This window comes from Hibiscus syriacus, unplaced genomic scaffold (genome assembly GCF_006381635.1).
Source record: "Hibiscus syriacus cultivar Baekdansim isolate YM2019G1 unplaced genomic scaffold, ASM638163v2 tig00111027_pilon, whole genome shotgun sequence".
NCBI lineage: Eukaryota > Viridiplantae > Streptophyta > Magnoliopsida > Malvales > Malvaceae > Hibiscus > Hibiscus syriacus.
Window position 1 is genome coordinate 4,219,066 of NW_024062960.1, and position 26,906 is coordinate 4,245,971.

Sequence of the window (26,906 nt, forward strand, 5' to 3'; positions counted from 1 at the left end):
ATCTTCAATGATTTCTTTGAGCATAATATCGATAGTTTTGAATCGATCCTGAAACATTCTCTGATTTCTTTTCTTCCACAAGATATAGATAAATGCATTCGAAGAAATCTTAAAGAACTTCACTTTTAAGTTGAGCTTGCCCGATAAACCATTTCTTCCCAAGTCAGGGAAGTATAATTCATCCCATTTAGGTTTAAAGACTGATTTCCACGTGATACGGTTTTGGAAAGATGTTTTTCTTAGATGTTGAGCAGTACACGATCGTGGACTAAAAAAAATTTAAAAAGAAATAAACTAATTTTCTCCAACAAGAAGAAATGTTGAAGATATATATTAAAACAAGCACGAGTTAAGATGAACGAATGTAATAACATCATATTCATATTTATTTATCTTTACTCATTTAATAGATATATATTTAAATATAAATATACATCAATTTAGTGATTGAAAAAAATTATAAACATATGACATCATTATTGTTTTGTTCGTGTTCGTATTTATATAAGTATGTGTCTTTAATATATACGGTGCATATTTTTTTTCTTTTTGAAGAAATTTCATTTAGTTTTTTTTCCATTAGTTTAACTTATCTTCTTTTCGATCATTGATATGTAGGTTTCATCATGTATTGTTCAAAACTGAAAAAAAATGACATGTTTCATCAGCCATACTTCTAAGATTATGTCGTGTGCAAAAATACGCAGTTGCATCCTTCTTGAGTAGGGATGACACATATAAAAGCATGTCCAATCATCTATTTTTTTTCTTGAATTTTAGTTAAAAGTATATTATTTAAATTGACGAATTTCCCGATAAATCACCTTATGCGCCTTTATTTTCCTGTCAGGCACCGTTCAGACAATATTTTCCGATCTAACACCCTTTGCAGAAAGGCACACCCCTGCAGCGTGCTTTAGGCTGATCTGACGCCACGTGGGGTAACACAGCGCCTTATGCTGAGTTGGATACTCGTGACTAAAGCGTGGCCCCTGGAGCGCGCCTTACGCCACGTAGGGTTATAGCGCGGTGCAGGGGCCGCTCCTTTTAATTATCACACATGCATAATACAAGGCGAGGTCCCTGCACCGTGCCTTACATAATTTCATCCGCACTTCTCGGTTTTAAAACATCGTCTCTCCGCTATAAATAGCACTCTCCACCATAAACTCTCTCACAACTCCCTCTCAATCGAGAAATTAATACAATAATCTTTTCAATCAGTAAATAACATCCGACAATCCTCTTATATTTAATTAAGAAGTTTGTTCGATCTTTCGTTATAAAGTAATTTTGTTATAATATTTTTTTATAATTATATATGATTATTTGAAAAAATATTATACTAATTGTTTTCAATTAATTTTTGTGTTTGTGAAATTGGAAAGCGGGAGCATACGTCGAAATATTTTTACGGTGTAGGTAATAATATAAAATTATATTATTTAAATTATTTACGCTTATGTGTAAAAATTTTATTATGTTATATTTTCGTTAATATATTATTTATTTAATTAGGTTTGTTTCAATTGTTTTTTTGCAGATATAATATTGTCGTACTTTTAAACTCTAAGAATGGCGCGACTTTCAGCTATTGTTTATTATGATAGAGAAATTAGAGAAGATGAAATCGGCACTGTTTTCGTATCAAATGAGCGTGTTAAAATATCATTCAAGAGAAACATAACTCTTGAGGAGCTGATAACGAAGATTTCGAGGAAGGTTCATGTTGGAAGTAGTAGAAGAATGTCGTCATTGCAATACAGATTTCCAACATCATTGTTGCCATTAACTTATACGGCGTTCGAACTATCGAACAATGATGATGTTGAAATGATGGTTGATTCTCAAAGTAATTATTCAGACGCCGATATTGAGATGTATGCAAAGTTTGTTCAAGTGCGTGTTGTTCGGGGTCAGTTATTAAGCTCCCACTATGGGCTAACTGAACAAGTTGACAACCCGACTATAGTAATGTGTAATGATTTTAATGTCAAAATGGGAATCCGCGAACAATTTGTATGGCAACATCACGTCCAGTTCAAGGGGAATACATTCATCTGCCAATTTCTTTGACATTAATATGGAGATGCCCTCGACGCAACAATCTGTGCAGTTTCCATTTGAAATGATGGCTTCAAGCTCAAGGGGGAGGAATTCGATTGCAAGCTTTTTCGAACTCAATATCGATATGCCTTCTAGTTCAAGGGGAAGGCGTGCAAGTAGTAGGTTATTCGACCTAAATATGAAGAGCATGAAGAAACCATCATCTCCACCAGAAGAACCGCTTCGTGAGCCAGGTGTGGATGGCGCTGAGACTGAACTATTCATGCACCCAGAATCACCATAATTCAACTTCGATGATGATGATGATGTAGACGAAGTTCCCTCAAATATGGCACAAATGACCCTCCAGCACACATATATAAAGCTGATTATGGTGCAATGTACGGGCCAGAATTTGCGGATATGTCTCATCTCGGTGACTATGGATATTACTCATTAATAAATAATGATAAGTTATCTTTAGGTATGGAGTTTTCAAGCAAAGAGGAAGCGATGATGACTATAAAAAATTATAATATCCGTAATTATGTTCAATCCAAAGTCGACCGCTCCACGACAGAAAAATATGTATACCATTGTGCCCGACGTTAAAATAGATGCAATTAGATGGTTCATGCATCGAAGATGAAGAGGAAAAACAATAGATGGGAACTAATGCTATACAACGGTCCTCACACATATTGTGTTGGAGGGATCAACCAAGATCATCCCAACTTGGACTCTGAAGTGATTTGTCAGGCCATCATGCCCATGGTAAAAGCAAGCTCCCATATAGTTGTTTATGCAGTTTGGGTACACTGTCTCCTATAAAAAAGCTTGGTTGGCAAACCAAAATGCCATTGTCAAACTTCATGGAGAATGGGATGCATCTTACAACGAACTTCCAAGTTGGTTTAGGCTGGTGCAGAGGTTGAATCCTGGGACAATTGTGGACTTCGAAACCTCCTATGCATACCATAATGATCGAGTTCTTCGAGATCGATTCCAATTCTACCAGGTTTTTTGGACTTACCCACAGTGCGTTAATGCTGTCAAATACTACAAGCATGTGGTCCAGATCGACGGGACTTTCTTGTATAGAAAATACAAGCAAGTTTTATTACTGGCAGTTGTCCAAGATGATAATCGCAACATTCTTCCAGTTGATTTTTCTCTTGTTGGGCTTTTTTCCTCTGAAACTTACGTTCACATGTTATCACGAGGGAAAAAATCTATGTCATTTCAGATCGCAGATCTGGGATCAAAGCAGTAATGGAGTCTTTGGGTCCAATGTGGTAACCACTGTTTGTCCAATATAGGTATTGTATCCGACACATTGCTGTGAACTACCATGGAAGGTACAAGAAGAATGATAAACGTCAATTATTTGTGTGAATGGGTAAGTGAAACTGATAATAATTGGTTATCTTTCAATCATTTTAATTTTGCAAAGAAACAAAGTTAGTAAGTTCTACATTTTTTGATCAGGTTACGAACTACTTCCTCAAACATTTTAATTAATACTTCAAGATATACGGCGTAGAACGAGGAATGATACGATTACATCAGCCTCATTGATAAAGAAATGTGGAACAACGCATATGATGGTGGATATCGATATGGACATATGACGACCAACTTGGTTGAGGCAATCAATTTAACCTTAAAGGGTGCACGTCACTTACCTGTAGTAGCTTTGGCAAAAACTACATATTTTTGTTTGGGGGCGCTTTTTGCGAAGCTCGGGGGACAAACTCAAACCTGGATGCAAGGCGGTCATGTCTATCACCCTAGATTAGTTGCAGATCTACAAAAAATATTGTTGTATCAAATAGAATGTCTGTAACAAGCTTCTCTAGAACACATGCATTGTTTCGTGTGACAAACTTACCGCGACCTCTTCAAGGGATTGAAGCTGTGTCGTTAAGAGTAAATCTACGGGACAGAACATGTGACTGCGGGATTTTTCAAGCTATGAAGTATCCATGCTCTCATGTGATAGCAGCTTGCTCGCATAACCGTCAAGACTATAACCGTTTTGTGGATCCCATATACCTACTATCAGAAGTTTTTAAGGTATACGAATTTGAGTTCCCCCCATAGGTAATGACAACGACCCTGATGAGGTTCAGAATTGGGTTCCGATTGTACCAAATCCGAGTTTATTGAGAGAGTGTGGTCGTCCAAAATCCTCTCGAATTCATTGTGATATGGATATTCGAGATACATATAGACACGACAAAAAAATATGGGTATTGTATAAACTCAGGACACATTAGGAGAACATGTCAACTTCTGTTGCCATCAAGTAACAATTAATGAGGAACTGATGTAGTTGTTTATCAAATAATAATTCTTGTTCTTTAATTTGCATTTACTTAAAGTTAATGTCATTCGATAATCGCTGATGAAGATTAAAAAAACAATACAAGAAAACGATATTGGACGTTGGCGTTATATGTGATTATAATAAAAGAGATAATAAGTGACAAACTTAAGAAAGTTATCGAACAAAATTATTTAATTTTATCAAACTAATAATAATTTGGTATTTGAATATAATTCTAAATACAACAAACTTAAAATAAGTACTAAATGGTAAATAATAACCAAATTACAATAACTGATATTAAATGGTAATAAACAAAATTATCAAAATAAATTAACAAAAAGTCCAACAAAATAAACAAAATAAAATTTAAAATTATCCAACCAAATTACCAAAATAAAGTAAGTATTTAATGATAAATAATAAAAAATTACAATAAAAAAATCCAATAACCAACTAAATACAAATATAATAAAAAACCAAAATATATCGATGTCTGCGGTGTAAATGTGTTCCGCAGGGCGGTGACTGTCGGTCTCGAGGAGGATTTCTTTGTATAACTGGTTGTGAGTCTTCGCTGTCATCATCATCGTCATCGTCATGAGCAGATACATTTTATTGATGAGGAGCTGATGACGATGTAGCACCTACATAGAATAAGGACCCTGGAGGTGTATGACCGACTATCCCACCGCTCATAGATAACTGCGAAAACTCATAAAACCCAGACATCGCGCTGTGTGAAAACTGTACATGAGGTGTCTATGCAGCGGCTATGGGTGATGAGATTGTACCTGCCAAATAACTAGCATATGAACCCCAAGTTGGATATGCAAACATAGACCCATAATATCCTCTAGGAGGGTCATATAAATCTGTGACGGTGGCAGCAGCGGGGTCATAAAACCATGTGACGGTGGCGGCGGTGACATCGGGTAAGAGAATGAAAGGTGGCGACATCATATATGGTTGCGGTATGTAAGTTGCTGCAGACGGTGACTGCTGTGAAGGTCCTGCTGGTGCAGCTGAGGATGAACCGGAGACACCTGTTCTCCGTCCACGAGTCGGGGGACAATGGTATTGTGACAGTGAACGTCTCTGTCGACGTCGCTGAAAGGTCCGCTCTCGTACAGCCTCAGAAAGAAAAAACAGTTTCCGGTTACTGTTGAACCACTCATAATAATCATCAGCAACCGTCAATAGGTCATCATAAATGGGCTCTTTATGGGGAAGTAGCCGATGTCGATCCTCTCACAGCACGACCCACGCATTAAGCTTTACCAGTCAATCTGTATCTGACTTGCCGCGTCGATCTGTTCTATGCAACTCGTCCATATTACGAGGTGCTTCCAGAATTGGTAGAAAACAACCAAATTGTTGGAGCACGCGATCAGTGGAGTGCCACTTGACGATCGTATAACAGATCAAATGGACTATCGCCATCCAAACATCTGATGGGCCCCTCAACTCAGGTAGGATCACCATCCTCACATCATCATTAGAATATGTCACCCATTCAAACTAAAACAAATATATATAATTTTTATAAAAATAATAATCTAATTATATAATTATAATCTAAAATCGATTTTTAAACATTAAAATACACACTTGTGTGCCAGCCTTCTGATCGATTAACACCCTAATTTTTTCTAAATCATCAAGTAGCTCCTGATGATTTTTCCTGTCAAAAGACCACCTATTCAAGGAAAAAAATTATTATACATTGTATAAAATGATTAATATACGAAATCAATTTTATAATTACCTCAATAATAGCGAAAATACAAATGGGTTCTTCATAACGGGACATAAAAAGGGCAATCGATACCATGCCCAAGACTGCAGCAGAATGAGACATCCGTCGATAACATTTTTCCTGTAGTCAGTCGCTCGACACATCTCCCTATACAGGAAAGCCAAAACTGTCGAGCCCCAACTGAGTGATCCGACCAGATGAAAGTCGCCAAGATGTCGCAACCACATACAATGAACTTGGTTGCGCGATTTGTCTGGCATCAACAACCCTCCTATCAGTTGCAGTATGCATGCCCGTGCATACATTTTAACTTCATCATCGGAGACGTCCTCGCTCAACTCCCGAAAATTGACATCTAACCAATTTAACGGTATCTGACCACCGTTAAAACTTTCCAGGACACGTCCTAGATAATCCCGACACAAATCAGTCCAGGAACCTTGCGTCATCCCTGATATCACATCTCCATCCACTGGAAGCCCCAGGTGCATAGAAACATCCTCAAGTGTAATCGTGCACTCTCCGCACGGAAGATGGAATGTGTGGGTCTCCGGCCTCCATCGCTCCACTAAGGCAGAAATAAGGTCTGGTTCTATCTTACAGTGACCTTTATATCTACTTATGTGACCGAATCCAGCCTCTTCTAAATACAGCCAGACATGGGTAGGTATCACTAACTTAAGATTCTTAATAAAATGATCTAATATACGGTCTCTCTCCTAAAATTAAATAATTACAAAAATTAATTTTTAAACTAATAATCATGAATTAATTAAATAAATAAATTATTACTAATAATTTAAATTAAATTAAAATATTAAAATATTATCGTATCAGCAAAATGTCGAGATATATGATTTCCATCCAAGTGAAGTAGATCGCCTTCCATTTTATATATGCAAAAAAATTAATTAAATAAAATATTAAAAAATTTAAATACTTAAATAAATTACTAACAAAATACTAATTATAATAAAATATACCTTAAACAGTTATAAGAGAATATTAGAGTATTTGAGAGAAGTTGAGAGGATTTGGTGTGATGAAAGTGATTGAGGATGGGGGTATTTATAGTGAGGGGATGGGGTATGAATGGCCCGGGTAGTTGGGTATTTAAACTTAAGGAGCGCTATAGGGGGTGCGTCTTTCTGACGCGTGTCAGCATTAAAGCTAAGGCGCGGCCCCTACACCGCGCTATAGCCCTACGTGGCGTAAGACGGGCCCCAGGGGCCGCGCTTTAGTCACGTGTATCCAACTCAGCATAAGACGCACTTCAGGGGGCGCGCCTTACCCCACGTGGTGCCAGATCAGCCTAAAGCGCGCTGCAGGGCGCGCGCCTTTCTACAAAGGGTGTTAGATCGGGAAATATAGTCTGAACGGTGCTTGACAGGGAAATAAATGCGTATAGGGTGATTTATCGGGAAATTCACCATTTAAATTAGCTGGTGATATTATTTAGATATTCAATTATAGAAAAAATATTCTTTATAATTTCATTAAATTTATCTCTTTAGATTTTAAAATTATCTCATTCAAAATATTATATTAGAAAATTTAATAAATAATGATATCAAAATATTATATTAGAAAAATTAATAAATAATAATATTATTTTATTTTTTTACCTTGAAACAAATCTATCAATCTATCAATCGATTTTTAGGATAATTTTATCATTTCTTTGATTTTATATAACATGACATGAGATCAAATTTATCTCTAAAAACAATATACATACTCAATATGAGACAAATTTAATGAGAAAAGAAGTATATTTATGTATAAGAAAACCTAAAATAATAATATATTTAGTATACTCTTATTATAAAATTGGGTTTTAAGGGTAAATTTCACCTATTGTATCTAAACTATTATTTTTATTCTGTTTTAGTACTCAAAATTTATTTTTTTAAACCATACTTAACATTTAATTTATATTTCAATTTGGTACCTCGTCGTTAAAAATTACAAAACTATTGACGTGTCATTTTTATTTTTTTAATGATCGTGTGACATTATCTTATGGTGACATGTCAATATTACCGTTAAATTTTTAACGGTGTGGTACCAAAATGAAACTTGAACTAAATGTTAGGTGTGATTTAAAAAAAATAAAGTTTAGGTACCAAAACAGAACTAAATGTTGGCGGCATCATATATGGTTGCGGTATGTAAGTTGCTGCAGACGGTGGCTGTTGTGAAGGTCCTGCTGGTGCAGCTGAGGATGAACCGGAAGCACTTGCTCTCCATCCACGAGTCGGGGGAAGATGGTGCTGTGACAGTGAACGTCTTTGTCGACGTCGCTGAAAGGTTCGCTCTCGTGCAGCCTCGGAAAGCAAAAACAGTTTCCCGTTACTGTTGAACCACTCAAAATAATCATCAGCAATCGTCAATAGGTCATCATAAATGTGCTCTTTATGGAGAAGTAGCCGATGTCGATCCTCCCACAACACGACCCACGCATTAAGCTTCATCAGCCAATCTGTATCTGACTTGCCGTGTCGATCTGTGCTATACAACTCGTCCATATTGCGAGGTGCTTCCAGATTTGGTAGAAAACAACCAAATTGTTGGAGCACGCGATCAGTAGAGTGTCACTTGACGATCGTATAACAGATCAAATGGACTATCGCCATCCAAACATCTGATGGGCCCCTCAACTCAGGTGGGATCACCATCCTCACATCATCATTAGAATATGTCACCCATTCAAACTAAAACAAATATATATAATTTTTATAAAAATAATAATCTAATTATATAACTATAATCTAAAATCGATTTTTAAACATTAAAATACATACCTGTGGGCCAGCCTTCTGATCGATTAACACCCTAATTTTTTCTAAATCATCAGGTAGCTCCTGATGATTTTTCCTGTCAGTAGACCACCTATTCAAGGAAAAAAATTTATTATACAATGTATAAAATGATTAATATACGAAATCAGTTTTATAATTACCTCAATAGTAGCGGAAATACAAATGGGTTCTTCACAACGGGACATAAAAAGGGCAATCGATACCATGCCCAAGACTGCATAAGAAGGAGACATCTGCCGATAGCATTTTTCATGTAGTCAGTCACTCGACACATCTCCCTATACAGGAAAGCCAAAACTACGTATAGGGTGAATATCGGGAAATTCGCCATTTAGCCACGTGTATCCAACTCAGCATAAGACACACTTCAGGGGACGCGCGCCTTTCTACAAAGGGTGTTAGATCGAGAAATATAGTCTGAATGGTGCTTGACATAGAAATAAATGCGTATAGGGTGATTTATCGGGAAATTCGCCATTTAAATTAGATGGTGATATTATTTAGATATTCAATTATAGAAAAATTCTTCTTTATATTTCATTAAATTTATCTCTTTAGATTTTAAAATTATCTCATTCAAAATATTATATTAAAAAAATTAATAAATAATAATATAATTTTATTTTTTACCTTGAAACAAATCTATCAATCTATCAATCGATTTTTAGGATAATTTTATCATTTCTTTGATTTTATATAACATGACATATGATCAAATTTATATCTAAAAATAATATACATACTTAATATGAGACAAATTTAATGAGAAAAGAAGTATATTTATATATAAGAAAACCTAAAATAATAATATATTTAGTCTACTCTTATTATAAAATTGGGTTTTAAGGGTAAATTTCACCTATAGTATCTAAACTATTATTTTTATTCTGTTTTAGTACTATAAATTTATTTTTTTAAACCATACCTAACATTTAATTTATATTTCAATTTAGTACCTCGTCGTTAAAAATTACAAAACTATTGACGTGCCATTTTTATTTTTTTAATGATGGTGTGACATTATCTTATGCTGACATGTCAATATTATCGTTAAATTTTTAACGGTGTGGTACCAAAATGAAACTTGAACTAAATGTTAAGTGTGATTTTTAAAAAATAAAAGTAATAATTTAAGTAATAAACTATTAAGATACGGGTAGAATATAATAATAAAAAAACTACTTTCCTTTTTATACTTCTTTTTGATTTGCTGGTTAGAATAACCCCACAGCATAAAAGACCAAAAGATTAGATAAAACGATAAAACATCTCCCAAAACCTTTGTCAGAAATATATGCAACACTGTTAGTTCAATTATTACCGCAAATAGCCGGTCATCCTCCGGTTTTCTCGAAACCCTATGATCACCAGGCTTTCCTAATGGTCATAGCCAGAGAGAAACATCAAACCTTTGTCAGAAATATCTGCAACACTGTTAGTTCAATTATTACCGCAAATAGCCGGTCATCCTCCGGTTTTCTCAAAACCCTATGATCACCAGGCTTTCCTAATGGTCATAGCCAGAGAGAAACATCACAGAGAAAGTAAATGAAGAAACAGAAAGGAAAAAGAAAAATAGAACACACCGTAACAAAGATTTTGAGTTTTGAGAGTGAGTGAGAGTGACATACATGACATCGTGTTCATTTCTTTTTGTGTAAGAGAAAAAAGAAGAAAGATGTTTGCTTGAAGCTCTCTATTCTCTGCCAAGTTTTCTGCTTCAAAAGAAGATAATCACAACCTTTATCTTTCAAAGTTTCAATCATATAAATGATCTTCTAGTTCTGCTTATTTACTCTCTTTGGGTTTTCGTTTTTTTTTCGTTTTTGTGTGGTTATGGCGGAGGGTTTTGAGCCCTACCTTGTCCCACAACAAAGCAGAAGAGATAAGCTAAGAATTGTGGCTCAAAACCACTCAGCCTGCGTTGAATCGACGGCTGTTCCTCTTTCAGCTTGCTCCGGTTTACTTCCTTTGTACGACGCGTCTCTTCTTTCCTCCGATTTGCTGTCTTGTGCAGCCAACGCTACTGCTAGCCATGACTTTCACCAGCTTTCGGCTTCTGCTTCTGGTAAAAACGGTAATCTAGTTTGTGCCGGTAAAGGTGTGAATTCCATGGGTTTTGTTGGTGGGATTTCTTCATCAGCTTCTCTTCACCACCCTTATTTGGATGCACAATCGTCTCTACCGTTGAACCCTAGCTCGATTCAAGATATGAACAACAACCCTTTTCTTTATACCCAACAAAACCTTCAAAACATAAGAGATTTCGACCATTCTTACAACAGTGCCACTGGTCAAGCCTTGTCTCTTTCACTATCATCTCATAATACCCACCAAAACAATCTTCCTTTGGAGCTAGGATTTGTGGTTCCAAGCATTATTGGTGCTGCCAGTTCTAGTGCCACCGGTTATGAATTGATTCTGAAGGGATCGAGATTTCTGAGGCCTGCACAACAGTTATTAGAAGAGCTTTCTGACGTGGGAAGGGGGTTTTACGCTGAAAAAATCACTCCCGATTCTTCTTTAATGGAGCCGCCTCCATTGCAGAATTTTACTGCTACTGGTATTAACGACGATCCTCTCAGTGGTGGCGACAATGGTGAGAGTAGAAGAAAAAAGTCGAGGCTAATTTCAATGCTTGACGAGGTTAGCTTCCACAACATGCAGTTTCACGTTTCGGTGTACTTTTGTCTGTTGTTCTTGTGTTTTTTTCTTGATTTATGCTGCCCTGATTTTCTTTTTTCTTTCCCTGCAAAGTTAGCCTTAAAACGGTAGTATGTTGAAGGGTTTATTTGGATCCGTGTCTTTTATCTCCCCTTTAAATCTTCCTTGAAGATGGTTTCAAGCATTAATAAAATAAAAACGTCAGATACTTTTTTAATGGCTTTAAGTTCAGTCAGTGCTTGAACCAACATGCAATCTTGGGTGCTCTTTTCATGCATACTAATTATTTGTCAGTAAAATTATACCTTCTTCTGCCATTTTTTTAATCAAAAGAAAGTTCTCTGAGTTGTTTAAAACTCAAAAGCCTTTCCTCGATTGAATACTTACGTGAATTAGATTCTTGGCCTCAATGATCACGAAAAATATCATCTTTTTATGCAAAGTTGATAGGTGGGAATATATGCATGGAGATTAGTGTTATAAAATGCTCTAATAAGTGATAGTGTCGCCAATGTTTGAGGCTAATTAGTGTGCTTTTTAAGTGATTGAAAGAATCAAACCTATCAAGTAACTTTCGTGGATAAAATGAGTGATATTTTTTTTAGAATTCTCGGATTTGAGCAGTTGAATATGTAAGGTGTGTGTATTTACTGTTAATTGATTGAGAAAATTTTGAATATATATTATATTGTAATCACTCAAACTAACCCAAACTAATAAAAAAGTGATTGAAGGAATCCATTTGAGAAGATTTATACACCAAAATAAAGTTTGTGGGAAGCATCATTGGTTATACCTAGCCTACAAATTAGAGTGCTTATCTTTCTCTAATGTGATGAATTTTGTGTTATGGGATTCAGAATTGAGTCTTGTTTAATTTAATGGAGTTTCATTTTTCAGGTTTACAGGAGCTACAAGCAGTATTACCAACAAATGCAAGCTGTAGTTGCATCGTTCGAGTATGTTGCAGGACTGGGAAATGCTGCTCCTTTTGCAAACTTGGCTTTGAAAGCCATGTCTAAACATTTCAGGTGCTCGAACAAAGCAATCACAGACCAGCTTCAGTTCATTAATAAGTCTCACGGTCCGACAAGCCCCGGAAAAGACGAAGCTCCGATGTTTGGAAGCGGCGATAGAAGCCTTTACAACCGAGCTGTTCATAACTCTGGGTTCCATGAGCACCAACCTGTTTGGCGGCCTCAACGGGGCCTCCCCGATCGTGCTGTGACTGTACTTCGAGCATGGCTATTTGAACACTTTCTACACCCGTAAGTACTTGAATTGCATTGATAAAACTGGTCATCGGAATTTATTTGCTGTTTTAAACTGTGTTCGATGTTTCAGTTATCCGACCGACACCGACAAGCTCATGTTGGCCAAACAAACTGGTCTGACCCGTAACCAGGTGTGCCATTGATCATCATTTTTTACATTCTTTTATGGTATCATTTTGCAGACATTAACTATGAAAGTGTGCGGTTGAAAACCAGGTATCAAATTGGTTTATAAATGCTAGAGTAAGGCTTTGGAAGCCAATGGTGGAAGAAATACACACGCTCGAACAAGCTCAAAAAGGTTCGGATGACAGAAATTCCAATAAGTTGAACGATCATATGTCTTCCACAAACTCGCTCACACCCGAAAATCCATCAACATTCATTCAAAGGGCTCGAGATACACCATCGAATCGCACCAGAAGTGAACCACTCGCCGATATACCCCTCAGAACCGAACCACTCAACTTATCATCGTACAACAGCTTGTCAAGCCATCCACATGTTGGTATGGCAGGTGGGAGTAATGGGGTCTCCTTAACACTAGGTCTTCATCAAAACAACGGGATCAGCTTACCCGAGCCGTTTCCCATGAATGCAGCCCAGTGTTTCGGCCTTGGCCTAAGCAGGGAGGGGTATGTCATCGGTGGTTACGAAGCACAGAATCGGCATTTCGGAAGGGATGCTATGGGAGGGCAGCTTTTGCATGATTTCGTCGGTTGAAAAAAAAATGTTTCAGAGAAGAGAGCTTTATGGTCATGATTTAATCGGATAGTATATTATAGTAAGTAGGTGAAAGCCAATATTTATTACCAGAAAGCAAGCTGGCTGTGCCATCTTTTACATCAAATTGACAAGTCCCATGTTTTCTTTCATTAACTTTTCCGGCGTAGGCTATTAGTGAAAGATTCTTATGTAAAATTTATAATTTACATGATAGAAAAATAAACCATCGGGAAAGTTTTCCGGCGTAGCCAATATTTATGTAAAATTCATTAACTTTTCCGGCGTAGGCTATTAGTTTAATCGTAATGAATTAGATATCGAATAATGTAACACGTAAGTGCACAGAGAAAGGGAAAGTTGCGTGCACACTCTAGATTGGTGAAAGCTGTGAAATTCCAAGTGTTACATAGACTTAAGATTGTTAGCTTCAGAAAAATTATCTTAAAAGGCGATTTAAAAACGGTAACTTCAAAACTCACTTTGCAAATCCAGATCATTCAAAAATCAGTGCGTTAATTTGGGAAGTAAAGAACCGAGCGAAACAACTGATTACATGCGAATACAGTTTCGCCCATCGGGAAAGAAACAAAGCGGAGCATATACTAACCACATACTCGAGTCTTGGAGAAGAAGATAAATTATGGGTAGAGGAAATTCCAGATCGAGTGAAGAGACGAGTAATATTTCCAGAAGGTAGTTGGATCCACCATGAGTACGCACTAAAGAAATATTTCCAGCGCAAGAAGGCTCTATTTCATCTCAAGTCATTCCCTCGTGAAATCCTCAAAAAAAAAAAAAACAAAAACAAAAACAAACCAACAAACAAATGAAAGGAAGGGAAGAAGAATAGCCGACTAGGAATCAAGTTTTAATTTACAAGTTTATTCAATTTTAGGAAAAAGGTTGCCATTTAATTTTTTTTTTTGGTTTTCGATGTCTGACCCCTTGGTAGTAAATGGGGTACAACTAGCCGTTTATAACTTCTTTTTTCTTAAAATAATAAAAGACCTGACACGTACTTTTAAAAATAAATTTATTGAATGAGTAAAAATATATGATTAAGATTAAATTTTTTTACAGTGAATATTTTATCGTTTCTTATTGTTAATCTCTGTAATCTATTTTCATTCATCCAACATTTTAAATCAGTGTAAAATTAAAAGAATTTTAAATTGTATAACATGATTCTATTATATATATATATATATTAATGAAGTAATTTTCTTATGAGTGAACACAAAAATATTTTTAAGATAAACATAATTAATAAAATGAATAATAACGTTAACTGTCCAAGATGTCGTTGGGTTGATATTTGAGCTTAAAAATCAAATCAAAAACAACTTTTCTCTTTTTTCTTTTTTAGTCGGATGATATTTGGGAAATAGATTAGCAAATCCAGGAGCTAGTTTAGGCATCTAATCATGTTTTATTGTGAACATTAATGTTTAAAGGGGAAGAAAATGAATTCGACCGACGTATCAAAAGTGGATCTGAAATGTTGATAGTAAAGTCGAGTAAAACTCCACTTACTCGAAAAAAATCGATTTTTTTATAACTCGAATTATGTTGAAGTTTATGCACAAGAATCTTAAAGATTAACAAGAAGATACAAAAGGTATGTTATTAGCTAAGACTACTCGGTCTATTTATACACAAGCTTACAATCTTAACAACCTCATAATTGTTTCTAACCACTCTAACTAATAACCAACTGCACACTAATTGCTTGCACACACACACACTCCAAGCCATACTGCACACACACACACACATATGCACATAAGCAAGTAGTCATGCTTCAACATTCTCCCCGTCCTTCTCAGCTGTTCGCTTTTCTGTTATCTAAACTTTTTGACTAAACAACATGTGTGCCGACTTAGCCCATGGTTTGGTCATGCCATCCGTAACTTGATGCTCTGCTGGTACGTAATTCACACGAACAACCCCACTCTCTACTTTCTCACGCACAAAGTGAATATCCGACTCTATATGCTTCGATTATGCATAAAACACTGGATTTGCACTCATGGTAATAGCGCTCGTACTATCACTCCACACAACTGGGATTGTATCGACTGCTTCACCCATGTCTGCTATCAGGGACTTAACCCAAACCACCTCAGTAACAATATCTGCAATACTATGATATTCAGCTTCTATTATCGAACGAGCCACAACCTTTTATCTATTTGCATTCCACGAGATCAGATTGTAGCCAAGAAATACGCATGAGCCAGAAATCGACCGACGATCATCGACGTTACTAGCCCACTCAGCATCCGCAAATGCAGTTACATAGTAGACTTCAGACGCAGAAGAACGTCTAAACACCAAGCCACAGTCAAGCGTTCCATTCAAGTAACACAATATTCTCTTAACAGCTTACCAATGACCATCACAAGGCCGATGCATGTACTGAGCCACACGATTAACGCTAAACGCGATATCTGGCCTCGTATGACTCAAGTATAATAAAGAGCCAACTATGTTTCGATACAACCATGCATCTGAGAGTGGTTTCCCAGCATCAATAGTCAATTTCGTCGAAACAACCATTGGCGTAGGTGTAGGCTTAGCAGCAAGCATACCAGTCTGTTCCAGCAGCCCCCGAATAAACTTACGTTGGCTCAGTACCAACTGCTCAGAAGTCCTATGGACTTCAACACCAAGAAAATACCCTAGCTCTCCCAAATCTTTCAACGAAAACTTTTTACCAAGCAAGCTAACAACCTCATTAACAACAACATTAGACTCACCAGTGATAATAATATCATCGACATAAACAAGCACCATCACACGAACACCACCCACTCGGCGAACAAATAATGACGCATCAACTGTTGTTCCACAGAACCCGAGCTTTAGCAAAAAATTATGCAGCTTAGCATACCACATGCGTGGTGCTTGACGCAGCCCATACAAGGCCTTCTTCAGCCTACACATCAGTCGAGTGCCATCACTGGCCACTCGTTCAAACCCTGGTGGCTGAACCATGTATACCTCTTCTCCAAGCTCACCATTAAGGAACTCATTATTAACGTCCACCTACCTCAAATCCAACCACGAGCCACTACTAGAGACAACACCACATTTACTGTAGTCGTCTTCACGATCGGGCTAAACGTATCGTTAAAATCATGTCCAGGTACATGTGAGTAACCTCTTGCCACAAGACGCGCCTTATGCTTCAATACAGACCCATCTGCATTGAATTTGACCTTGAACAACCACTTACAGCCAACCGTTGCTCGCCCTTTTGGTAGTGGTTCTAGCGTCCAAGTACCATTCCTGACCAACACATCGTACTCAGCTAGAGCTGCCTCCCTCCATTGCGGATCTTGAAGTGCCTGAGCCACCGAGCACGACTCTCCATCATCGCCTCAATTTTGTGCAACAAACGCTTTTGGGTTGAAGATTTCTCGTTTACTACGAGTAACTATTGGATGTCCATTTTGCACCGAGGGACATACTGAGGTAGCCTCAACATGACCTGAAGTATTCGCAACATGACATGCCTCATTATCCAACGCTTGATCTTGCATCACTCCCACCAAGCTATCATTTTGGCTTTCACAAACACTACCACTTTCAATATGTTGCTTTTTTCTCACCAAGCTACCATTTTGGCTTTTATCAACACTACCACTCTCAGTATGTTGATTCACCCTACTGCTAGAAACTCCAACCTCAGCAACCTCTGGTACTTCCCCAGCGTATATTAGAGCAGATCTAGCTTCTTGCACAACTGCTTGTGAGGAATTACCACAAACACGTTGAGCACCAGGAACCATAACCAACGAATTGCCATTACACGGACTCTCTGCAGCAATTACATTCGTTACAGCTCCAGACTTAGCAAATGGAAACTCATGTTCATCAAATATGATATGCTGAGACACATACACTTGTCCATCGGTTGCTAAGCATTGATACCCTCGATGGTTCATGTTATAACCAAAAAAAACGCATGATTGTGACCTGTATACAAGCTTATGGGTTTGAAATAACCGAAGACGAGGAAAACACCTATAACCAAATACCCTTAAATGATCATACGTAGGGGGATTCCCAAATAATTTTTCAAATGGAGTAGAACCTTGAAGGACCTTAGTTGGCAGCCTGTTGATTAAGTGAGCTGCTGTAACAACTGCAAAGGACCAGTATTTCAAAGGTAATGAAGCTCGAGCTAATAGGGTTAACATCATTTCAAATAAGTGCATGTGTTTTCTCTCGATAACCCTATTCTGTTGAGACGTATGAGGACATGCCACTCGATGCTGAATCCCACCTTGTGCAAGTACAACTGACAAAGATCGGTGCTCACCTCCCTATTCAGTCTGCACAGCCTTAACCTCCTGTCCAAATTGAGTCCGAACCAGCTTTTGAAACAGTTGAAAGGTGTGAACTGCCTGCTCTTTGTTCTTCAGCAGATATACCCAAGAATGCCTCGAAAAAGCATCTACAAAGGACATATAGTATCTGAAGCCATTCGATTCAATGTGACCCGGACCCCACAAATTAGAGAAAACCAGCTGAAACGGTCGTTCATATTGAGTTTTAGACGCATAAAACAACAGCCTATGACTTTTACCCATATGACATGAAACGCATACTGGAAGCAGATCTTTATTCAAATTGCTTGGCAAAGTAATATTACACAGCTTGTAAACTTGCAGTAAGATTTTATAAGATGGATGACCTAGACAATCATGCCATAGTACATAGTTATTACTAGGGCTAAAAACTACATTTGCTTCAGCAGCTCGACCTTGAGTAAACAAAGCAACACCGAACTCATACAAGCCACCAATCTCTCTTCCTCGCAGTAACACAACACCAGTCCTCTCATCCCGAACCACATAATAATCAACATGAAACTCCAAGAATACTGCATTATCCTTAGCAAGCTTGGAAACTGACACTAATTTCTTAGTAATTGAAGGCACATGCATCAAGTCACTTAATATTAAAGCACGCGATGCATTACAAATAGAAGCTTGACCAATTTTAGTAATAGACAAACCACTACCGTTGCCTACAGTCAGCTTACCAGCCCCTGTATAATCTGAGCCATCTACTAGTTCTGTGGCATCAGGCGTAATATGGTGTGTCGCCTTTGAATCGATAAACAATGACAAACATTAACTGTGGGTACTCGTTTTTTAAACGAGCTCTTTGAGTCAGAACTCTTAAGGTCAGATTCATCCACGCTTGAGAATGACTTATCGAACCTGTACCAGCACCTATTCACAATGTGACCATTCTTTCCACACAACTGGCACGCCCTCGACCACGACCAGGTTGACCATTATAGGTAATGTCTTTCTGACGCAGCCTGATCTTATCTAGCAAATCGAGCGGTTCTTTCATCCATAGACGTTTTTACTTGAGCAACATTGGCTGCAGTTGTAATGTTTTCAAACCTACTAAAGTTATTTTGTTGAGTCTCAGCATCAACAAGGACAGACACAACCCCTTCCAGGGTTAAGGCATCATGGCTAGCTGAAAGTACAGTAACCACCGGCCTGTATTCAGCTGATAGTCCATTCAGTATGGTTGCAATGTGCTCCAGCTCCGACACTGGACTGCGGCATGACGCTAAGGCATCACATATCTCTTTAAATTGAGATATGTAGCCCCACATTCCTAGTTCTCCTTGATGAGATACTTTAAGCTGGTAATGCAGGTTCATTACCACCGTCAGAAACTTACATGCGAAGATCTTATTTACAGTATTCCAGACTTGCGCAGTAGTTTCAGCCCCCACTAAATGTGGCAACAAGAACGGACTGATCGTAGACAGTAGCCACGAGGCCAAGGCACTGTCTTGGACTACAAAGATCTCATGATCTTCATTTTCAGCGACCGTGCCATCCTCCAGTACAACCATCGCATGTGGAGAAATAGCCGTCCCAGAAAGTATTTTCTCCAGCCGATGACTCCTGACTGTTAGCAGCACCTGTTGTTTCCACAGTAGAAAATTCCGTTCATCGAGCACAACACTCAACCGTTTATTAGTAAAGCTTTTGGAAGCAGTTACTGAATGCTCAGAACTGCTTATAACACCGCCGGAAAGAGGAGAGGCCAGAAGCGCCATAAAGCCACCGTACACTCAGCAGGAACCCGAATCAACTCTTCCTACACCATGAGATCACCAGCATCTGATACCATGTTGAAGTTTATGCACAAGAGTCTTAAAGAGTAACAAGAAGATGCAAAAGGTATGTTATTAGCCAAGACTACTCAGTCCATTTATACACAACCTTACAATCTTAACAACCTCATAACTGCTTCTAACCACTCTAACTAATTAACCAACTGCACACTAATTGCTTGCACACACACACACATACACACTCCAAGCCATACTGCACACACACACACATATGCACATAATCATGTAGTCATGCTTCAATAAATTAACTTAGAATTGTAATTTTATAAATTTGACTATTAATGTTTAATTCGACACGATCAAATGTTGATCCTACATGATAGGATGATAGGGTTCAAGCCAGCATCATCATTGGCTCGTTTTTTTCTTTTTGCTTTTAATTGTTTTCATCATTTGAGTTAAAGTCTCACGTTCAATTCTTTTCCTTTTTCAAGTGTAACCAGCAAATGACAATCCAAAAGAATCTAATCTATTGTAGAGTTTTAACTTCACATATAAAAAAAATTCTAATTGTGTAATATCTTTAAATTTAAATTTTTTAAAACCTATATAACTTAGATGTTGTATAAAAAATTAGGGTAAACTATATCAGTTACCACTAAACTTTGTTCGTTGACTTATATATAGCATTGAACTTTCAATTTTACCAATTATAACATTAAATTTTAGTTTTGTATTCAATTATATCATTCTACCATTAAATCAGTAAAGGTACATCATTTTGGTGCGGCTGTTTTGATGCCTAAAATGACGTCATTTTAGATACTGAACCTTAAAGGTGTACAGATTTTGTTATTGAACTTTTAAATAATTTACTTTTTTGACACTATACCCGTCACGGATCATCTGTTGTAGCAAAATCAATACCAAAATGTTCGCATGTCACTCTTCATTCTTCTACCATATTAGATTCCACAAATGGTATAGTGCATCTCATCCGATATGAACTATGCTTCCCCCCACCCAACCCCCACTTAGCCTAAGATTAAGCTATTATTATGAACTTTGCAGAGAAATTCAATATACTACATAGGTATTTGGCATGACTTTCATACCATTTGTAGGGAAGAAGATTATTTAGGCTTGTATAAAGGACTCTGAGCAACATTCAGGCCCAATGATTCCAGCATAATGGTTAGTCTTGGCTGTGACAGTGAATGGATGTAGAATTCAATGATGAATGTTTTTAGTACCTTATTGTCTAAGTTGAAACGCCCCAATGGTTAGAACGTGGGATTTTGCACTTGGGAATATATAATAGTAAAGTGCTACAAATTAGTTAGAAGCTAATCTTGATCTCTGCATGGCTTTGATTTTCTTCACTGACAATTTGCAGTGACTTCTTCCGTCGATCTTGTGAGGAGACGAATGCAACTTGAAGGGGCTGCCGGGCGAGCTCGTGTTGGTTTGCTTGGTACTTTCCGGCATAAAATCCAGTCTGAAGGCCTCCGTGGTTTGTATAGAGGGATTCTGCAGGAGAATTACAAGGTTGATCCTGGTGTAGGCGTCTTCTTTATCATGGATGGACCTAGGTGGCAGGAATGGGCGGGTTGTACTTTCTATTGAAACTATGTTTTTGCCCTCCTAAAATTTTGTAAGTTTACCCCTACTTAAAATTTAATAAATTTGTCCCTACTAACATAAATTCATGCGTCTGTCCCTTATCTTTATAACCTAGAGACATTGAAGATGCTTCTATCAAGTATTCCTACCAATTATTAGCTTCATCCCCAACTCCTTTTTCTTCCATAAATGTTGTATGTAACACTAGTCATTCAGTTCTTAATTCAGGGTAGAATCCTAAAGCAGCCAGTCAAGGTAGAAGGCTGTAGGTAATCAAATTGTTAATTTTTGTGGTATTAGTATGAGAAGCCCTCGTGGTAAATTTTGATGTTGTTGCCATGGGTAGGTAATTAGTATTGTGAGAGATGATAAATGTATCCATATACTAGATGTAAATGTGGCATTCTTTTTATTTGCAGCAGTTGATTATGTTCGATAGAGATAGCTATGGAGCCCCAAATTAAAAGATACGCTCATAAAGCTCAAGATTCTTCAAGTGGAATTGTAAGCTTCAAGCATAAACCTTCTTGTTTCATAGTGTTAAACATTTTTTTTACAAGTATCCAGGGAAGATCTCTTCATGATGAAAAAGCAGTCAAGATCATCATACCATCATTGTATATGTAAAGTAAGGCCATCATTGGTTCGAGAACATAATCAATGTTGATTCCCGTAGGAGCACCTTATCTCCCTTTATACTTTCACAGTTTTAGTCCCTAATATATGGACTAATTCTCCTCGTTAGCCTTCGGAGCCACTACAAATATCCGTTTTCATGCATGAGGGCCTCAACTCCTGTTTTTTCCCTCAACTTCTTTTACTCTTGACATGATTTCTTTGCAAGATTTCATATCATTAAGGACAGGGTAATCTGCATCCTGAGGTCCAAATCGACATGCTTGTTGACTTGTTACATCTGGACCTGGGGTTGCAGATTACCTCCTCCCCACTGCTATACGAAAACTTGTCACTCAACCTAGGTAGTTGCACTACAAAGAGGAAATAACGCTAATCTTCTTATTTTGCCCTCATTCTATGGCGGTTCATGCATCAAATATGCTGATATTTCTCATTGCCCGTTGATGCTTATTTAAGGGCATGATATTTCAGAGGCCAATGCCATCCTTGAAGGTTAGAAACTTCATCGCCTCTACATCCAGAAAATAGAAATTTGCAAACATGAAATGCAAAATCCAAAGTCGTTTCCGACCACAACAATGCTGAGCACGGTTGCCCATCAACTTCATAGGGATCACTCAACATTCTCCACACATACTTCATTTGCAGGTCTGGCACAAAACCCACTTGCAGAAGACATCTCACAAGCATGGATTTAATTCCCTACTTATAATCATAGCGAATTCTCAGAGTTTTTGATTTTAGAATCAGTTATTTTACTTATATTCAGATTTTTCTAAACACCAAGGTACTTTACAACCATTGAACAATGCAGCTTTCAGTAAACATTTTCCTTCCCCTTTTATCTTATTATAGTTAGATGCTTTACAGGAGCCATCATTCATGCATTATTTCTTGCACCAATGACCAATCTAACGTCTTGTTAGTGTAAGGATTGATATCATACCCGTAGAAATCCACGAATGTCATCAATGTTGAGACCATGAACAGGTTTTATTGAACCTTGGCTTGCAACCTTCGTTTAGTTCTGGCTACTTGGATCGGCCATCTCGTTTCCCGGCAGGCAAGAGCGTTTTGGGTTTGGTGTATTGACACAGATCCCATTCCTCCCACAAATCCCATGCGCTTTACACAGTTGTAGGGCAGCTTCCCAGGTGATCTTCCACAACTCTGTTCTATAATTCAATCTATTTACCCCCGAGGTTTCCGTCCTAATCAATTGTCAGCCTCCTCTTGATCCCAAAAACCGAATCAGAACCACTGAATTTCGACCTATCACTTGATGAAAACCTGCCCATGTCATCTTAAAAATACAATTCTGGTACTGTTGTAGCTTGTTCTTTCATTTTGAAATTCAGTATTGTCAAAGAAAAAAACTGGAACATCCAGCAGCATATCTTCCATTTCCTAAACTGGAAACCAACTTCTTACTCTTGGTAAATAGTCGTTGAGAAACAAGTGTATGTATAGGGAAACCAAAGCTTTGCCAAATAATTCTGTCTGAAGAGTTATTAAGAACATGATTTCCGTTATCCAAAACCTCTGCTTTTTGAACATCGATGGAGCCGGTGTTTGTCTGCCATATGGTGGAGCCATCGATATCTGTCAAGCCAAAGGCGCCATCCCACTGCAGGGAAACTATGGAGGCTTTTCCATTGGTTGGTTCGGCAAAATTAGCCATCCAAACAACTGTTTTCTTCATCGATGGTGTCCGAATTACGGTTTCAATTGACAAATAGTTCATTATTCTTGATGGTACTAAGAAAGATGGTTCCAAACCCCAAAGGCGCCATCCCACTGCAGGGAAACTATGGAGCCTTTTCCATTGGTTGGTTCGGCAAATTAGCCATCCAAACAACTGTTTTCTTCGTCGATGGTGTCCAGATTACGGTTTCAATTGACAAATAGTTCATTATTCTTGATGGTACTAAGAAAGATGGTTCCAAACCCCAAGGACAGGAGCAAAAAATACATCGGATATAAAAAATTAATGCATCCATATAAAATCATTCACAACCTGAAGGTGCGAGGTTTTTCGCTATCTGAGCAACAAATTCAGACGTAAGGAACTACAACAGGTAACTAAGAATCAACCGCAGCTAAGAGACACATTACTAGCCAGCCTTCCCAACAACTATAACTAATTGCTTATGTAAATTCTGCACCTTATGTTCTTTTCTGTTCATTTTCTTCTTTAACGGGAGTATTGAGTAAAAATATTCTCCAACGTCTCTTTCCAATATTTAAGACGGAAATCGTCTGATTTACAGAAACAAAGAGTTATTGACAATTTACACCTTGTCTGCTATTGCAAAGAATTGGAAGAAACCGCATTTTACATCGACAGCAGCCATGCAACCTTATAATAACAAGATCTATGAGTTTCACATCATCCGAGCCTTCATTGCCTGAAAAATCCAAACACAGCAGTAACAATGAGAATCATGAATAAACATGAGCTTCTCATGTAACAAGAGGTAAACTACAAGGCAAATCTAAAATGGATGTGGAATGATGAATATGAAGGTTGATGGTATGAGTTGCAAGTGGAAGTAACAGAGTTCAGATATGATAAAATCAATGACCCGTACAACACCAGCACCATGACAACAAATTTTTGAAGCAGTGCTACCATGATTTATTACATGAAAACTTTCAAGAGAGTTGTTAAACTAGTAAGTGTCTGGTCAGTCAAGGTCATTTTGACACAAACCCAAGAATTTTGACTAGACCAGGCAAAAACGGAGTGGTGAATTTCAAACTTGATCCATGGAAAAATTTGTTTAAAAATTTTAAAACAAATTGAACGTGTTCCAATTGTATAACAAATGCAAACACATTCTTTTTACCCACTAGGCCAAGTGACTAAAAAAATCAGCAGAAGCTAAAATTCACTCATCTGAGTATATCCCTATTCCATGCACATTTGAGACGCAAATTGTTCTATCACCTACCATTTAACCCGAGTAAAATATTTGATTTCAATTGCAGATTTATGATAATCAGATGGAAACAAAAGCACTAAAGGGTAGTTGTAGATACAAAGTAACTAGTATCGCCATATAGAGAAGGTTTTGAAACATAATGCAAGTGTGGACTAGAGAAAACAAACAAATTAAACAGACCAATATGCTACAGCACATATCAGTATAGTGAACTAGAAAATTTCATGATATACATAAGAATAGCATGTGAATATACAGAATATCCCAAAAACAATAAGGTGAATTTAACCAACAGTGAATTCCGTTGGATTTTTAACTGATAAAAACTAGAGAAGTAAAACAAAAATAACATTGGATGTAAACAAGCTTACATGCTATATACTATATGATCTATAGCTCACTGTAATTGCGCCAAACTGCACGAAATTCCTCACGGAAAGTATTAAGACGAGCCTTCAGGTTAGGTGTTCTAAAACTTGCATGAAGGATAGTGGCTGAGAGAGAGCAAGAGAAAGAGTTATAAGAAAAAGTGACATCTTAAGGAGGGGGAATGAGAAAAAAAAACGAGATAAGATCACTGACCAAGCAGTGCAATGGCAAGTGCCCATAGCACAGTCAAGAGACCACAGGATACATACCAAAGGATGAAACTCACTGCAAAAAGAAATGTAAAATTAGTTGCTTTAAATACTACATCGGATTGCAAACAGAAAGGTTCTGATTTCTTAAGAGAAACATTTCTGAAACACATTGATACCAGATGAGAATACGAAGACAAAGACCCAACGAGGCCGACCACATATGTGAATTGCTCTTTTAGCTGACGGACGACCACGGATAACAAGTCTGACAACAATGAAAAAGTTAATAACCAAATCAAGGATATATAGTCTGCAAACAAAAAAGTAATAAAAACTTACGTAAGAGGGGGTCTCATCTTAGCTGCTAAATGTGGAGAGAATTGTCTCACAGTTCTAGTCACCTTCTCACTAAAAGTACCAGAAAAGCTGTAAAAATAATACATGAATTGTTATAGACATGAGTCAGACACTACATCTAACCATATCTTAACCTTCAATACAAGGTCTCATTCATCCATTTCAAAGGTAACATCCAAAATAACATAACTGACTTGAAACCCAGAACACTAAACAAATAGGTCTGCCATTGCCTACCTATCATTTAGAAAAGCAATGCTAAGCGCTGTTAACATCGCAGCTAAAATAGCAACCGGTCTCCTCAGGAATCCCAAACCTGCAAAAATAAAAAATAAATATCAACAAATAAAAATACATGTAATGAAAATAAACTCGAGCGCCACCGTTGATTTTGTCCGCTTACCAAGAATAGCAACAATCATAATGAAATAATTGGTCCGGTAGCTGCAAAGTGAAAGAAAAACATAAAATTAAAGTAAGAAACTAAACGAAGTAATTGATCTAGTATTCGCAAAAGCACAATCAAGATCAAGAGTCGAGTATTCTCTTTATTTATTTATAGCAAAAAGTTTCATTAATATTCTCTTCTCGGCAAACAAACAGCACCGATCAAGATTCAAACTGATTGGAATAAAAGAAAAAGAAAAAAAATACTAGTAGAGATTGCATTTAAGGCGGCTATTCCATTTGGCGTATGATCGAGGGACGGTGAACCGAGAGAAGAATTCGGGGAGAGGACGTGGCGGTGATGACCAGTCAACTTCACGTAGCGCGTCAATCAGATCCTCTGCGGTCACGTTTCCCCAATCCATTCGATTTGATTATGTTCGATCGTCTTTTCTTCACTATACGAAACCCTAGAAATTGGGGGAGAAAGGAAACTTTTACGAGGAAAAGTAGCCGAGGAAGCTAACCGATTGTTTGGGAATTGGAAGCGTGTTTTTGGAGAGTTCTTGTTTTGAACAGAAGAAGGCAAAATGGTGTTTAAAAATTAAAAAATGCTTAACTGCTACGGAATTAAAA

General features: G+C 37.4%; 2 protein-coding genes and 1 long non-coding RNA gene across 5 annotated transcripts; 2 read left to right on the forward strand and 1 right to left on the reverse strand.

Moving 5' to 3' along the window:
* The first annotated feature begins 1,482 nt into the window (after nt 1-1,482).
* Nucleotides 1,483-24,932, forward strand: LOC120151078. Its single transcript, XR_005518590.1, has 3 exons — nt 1,483-1,493; nt 9,373-9,380; nt 24,863-24,932. It is a non-coding gene; the product is annotated as an uncharacterized LOC120151078 (long non-coding RNA).
* LOC120151076 (BEL1-like homeodomain protein 9) lies at nt 10,746-13,676 on the forward strand. Its single transcript, XM_039163620.1, has 4 exons — nt 10,746-11,602; nt 12,521-12,888; nt 12,965-13,025; nt 13,111-13,676. The coding sequence occupies exons 1-4, from the start codon at nt 10,793-10,795 to the stop codon at nt 13,615-13,617; spliced, it is 1,746 nt and encodes a 581-aa protein (XP_039019551.1). The 5' UTR covers nt 10,746-10,792; the 3' UTR covers nt 13,618-13,676.
* LOC120151077 (PRA1 family protein A1-like) lies at nt 24,205-26,832 on the reverse strand. 3 transcript variants are annotated; one of them, XM_039163623.1, is made up of 8 exons: nt 26,538-26,832; nt 26,287-26,327; nt 26,121-26,199; nt 25,866-25,952; nt 25,703-25,791; nt 25,528-25,599; nt 25,317-25,439; nt 24,205-24,408 (listed from the first exon to the last, which is right to left on the reverse strand). In XM_039163623.1, exons 1-7 carry the CDS (start codon nt 26,693-26,695, stop codon nt 25,336-25,338), a joined length of 630 nt encoding a protein of 209 aa, XP_039019554.1. In that variant the 5' UTR covers nt 26,696-26,832; the 3' UTR covers nt 24,205-24,408; nt 25,317-25,335. The 3 variants fall into 3 exon arrangements, with proteins under 3 accessions (XP_039019554.1, XP_039019553.1, XP_039019552.1); XM_039163622.1 differs by having other exon boundaries at nt 25,309-25,439; nt 26,538-26,831; XM_039163621.1 differs by lacking the exon at nt 24,205-24,408 and having other exon boundaries at nt 25,168-25,439; nt 26,538-26,831.
* Between the last annotated feature and the right edge of the window lie 74 nt (nt 26,833-26,906).

Coding starts and splice junctions, on each gene's coding strand:
- LOC120151076 (XM_039163620.1), top strand. CDS start 10,793: ATGGCGGAGGGTTTTGAGCCCTACCTTGTCCCACAACAAAGCAGAAGA. Junction 11,603..12,520: donor TAATTTCAATGCTTGACGAG/GTTAGCTTCCAC, acceptor TTCATTTTTCAG/GTTTACAGGAGCTACAAGCA. Junction 12,889..12,964: donor TTTGAACACTTTCTACACCC/GTAAGTACTTGA, acceptor TCGATGTTTCAG/TTATCCGACCGACACCGACA.
- LOC120151077 (XM_039163623.1), bottom strand. CDS start 26,695: ATGGATTGGGGAAACGTGACCGCAGAGGATCTGATTGACGCGCTACGT. Junction 26,328..26,537: donor CTTAAATGCAATCTCTACTA/GTATTTTTTTTC, acceptor TTCACTTTGCAG/CTACCGGACCAATTATTTCA. Junction 25,440..25,527: donor ACTTGCCATTGCACTGCTTG/GTCAGTGATCTT, acceptor GCTCTCTCTCAG/CCACTATCCTTCATGCAAGT.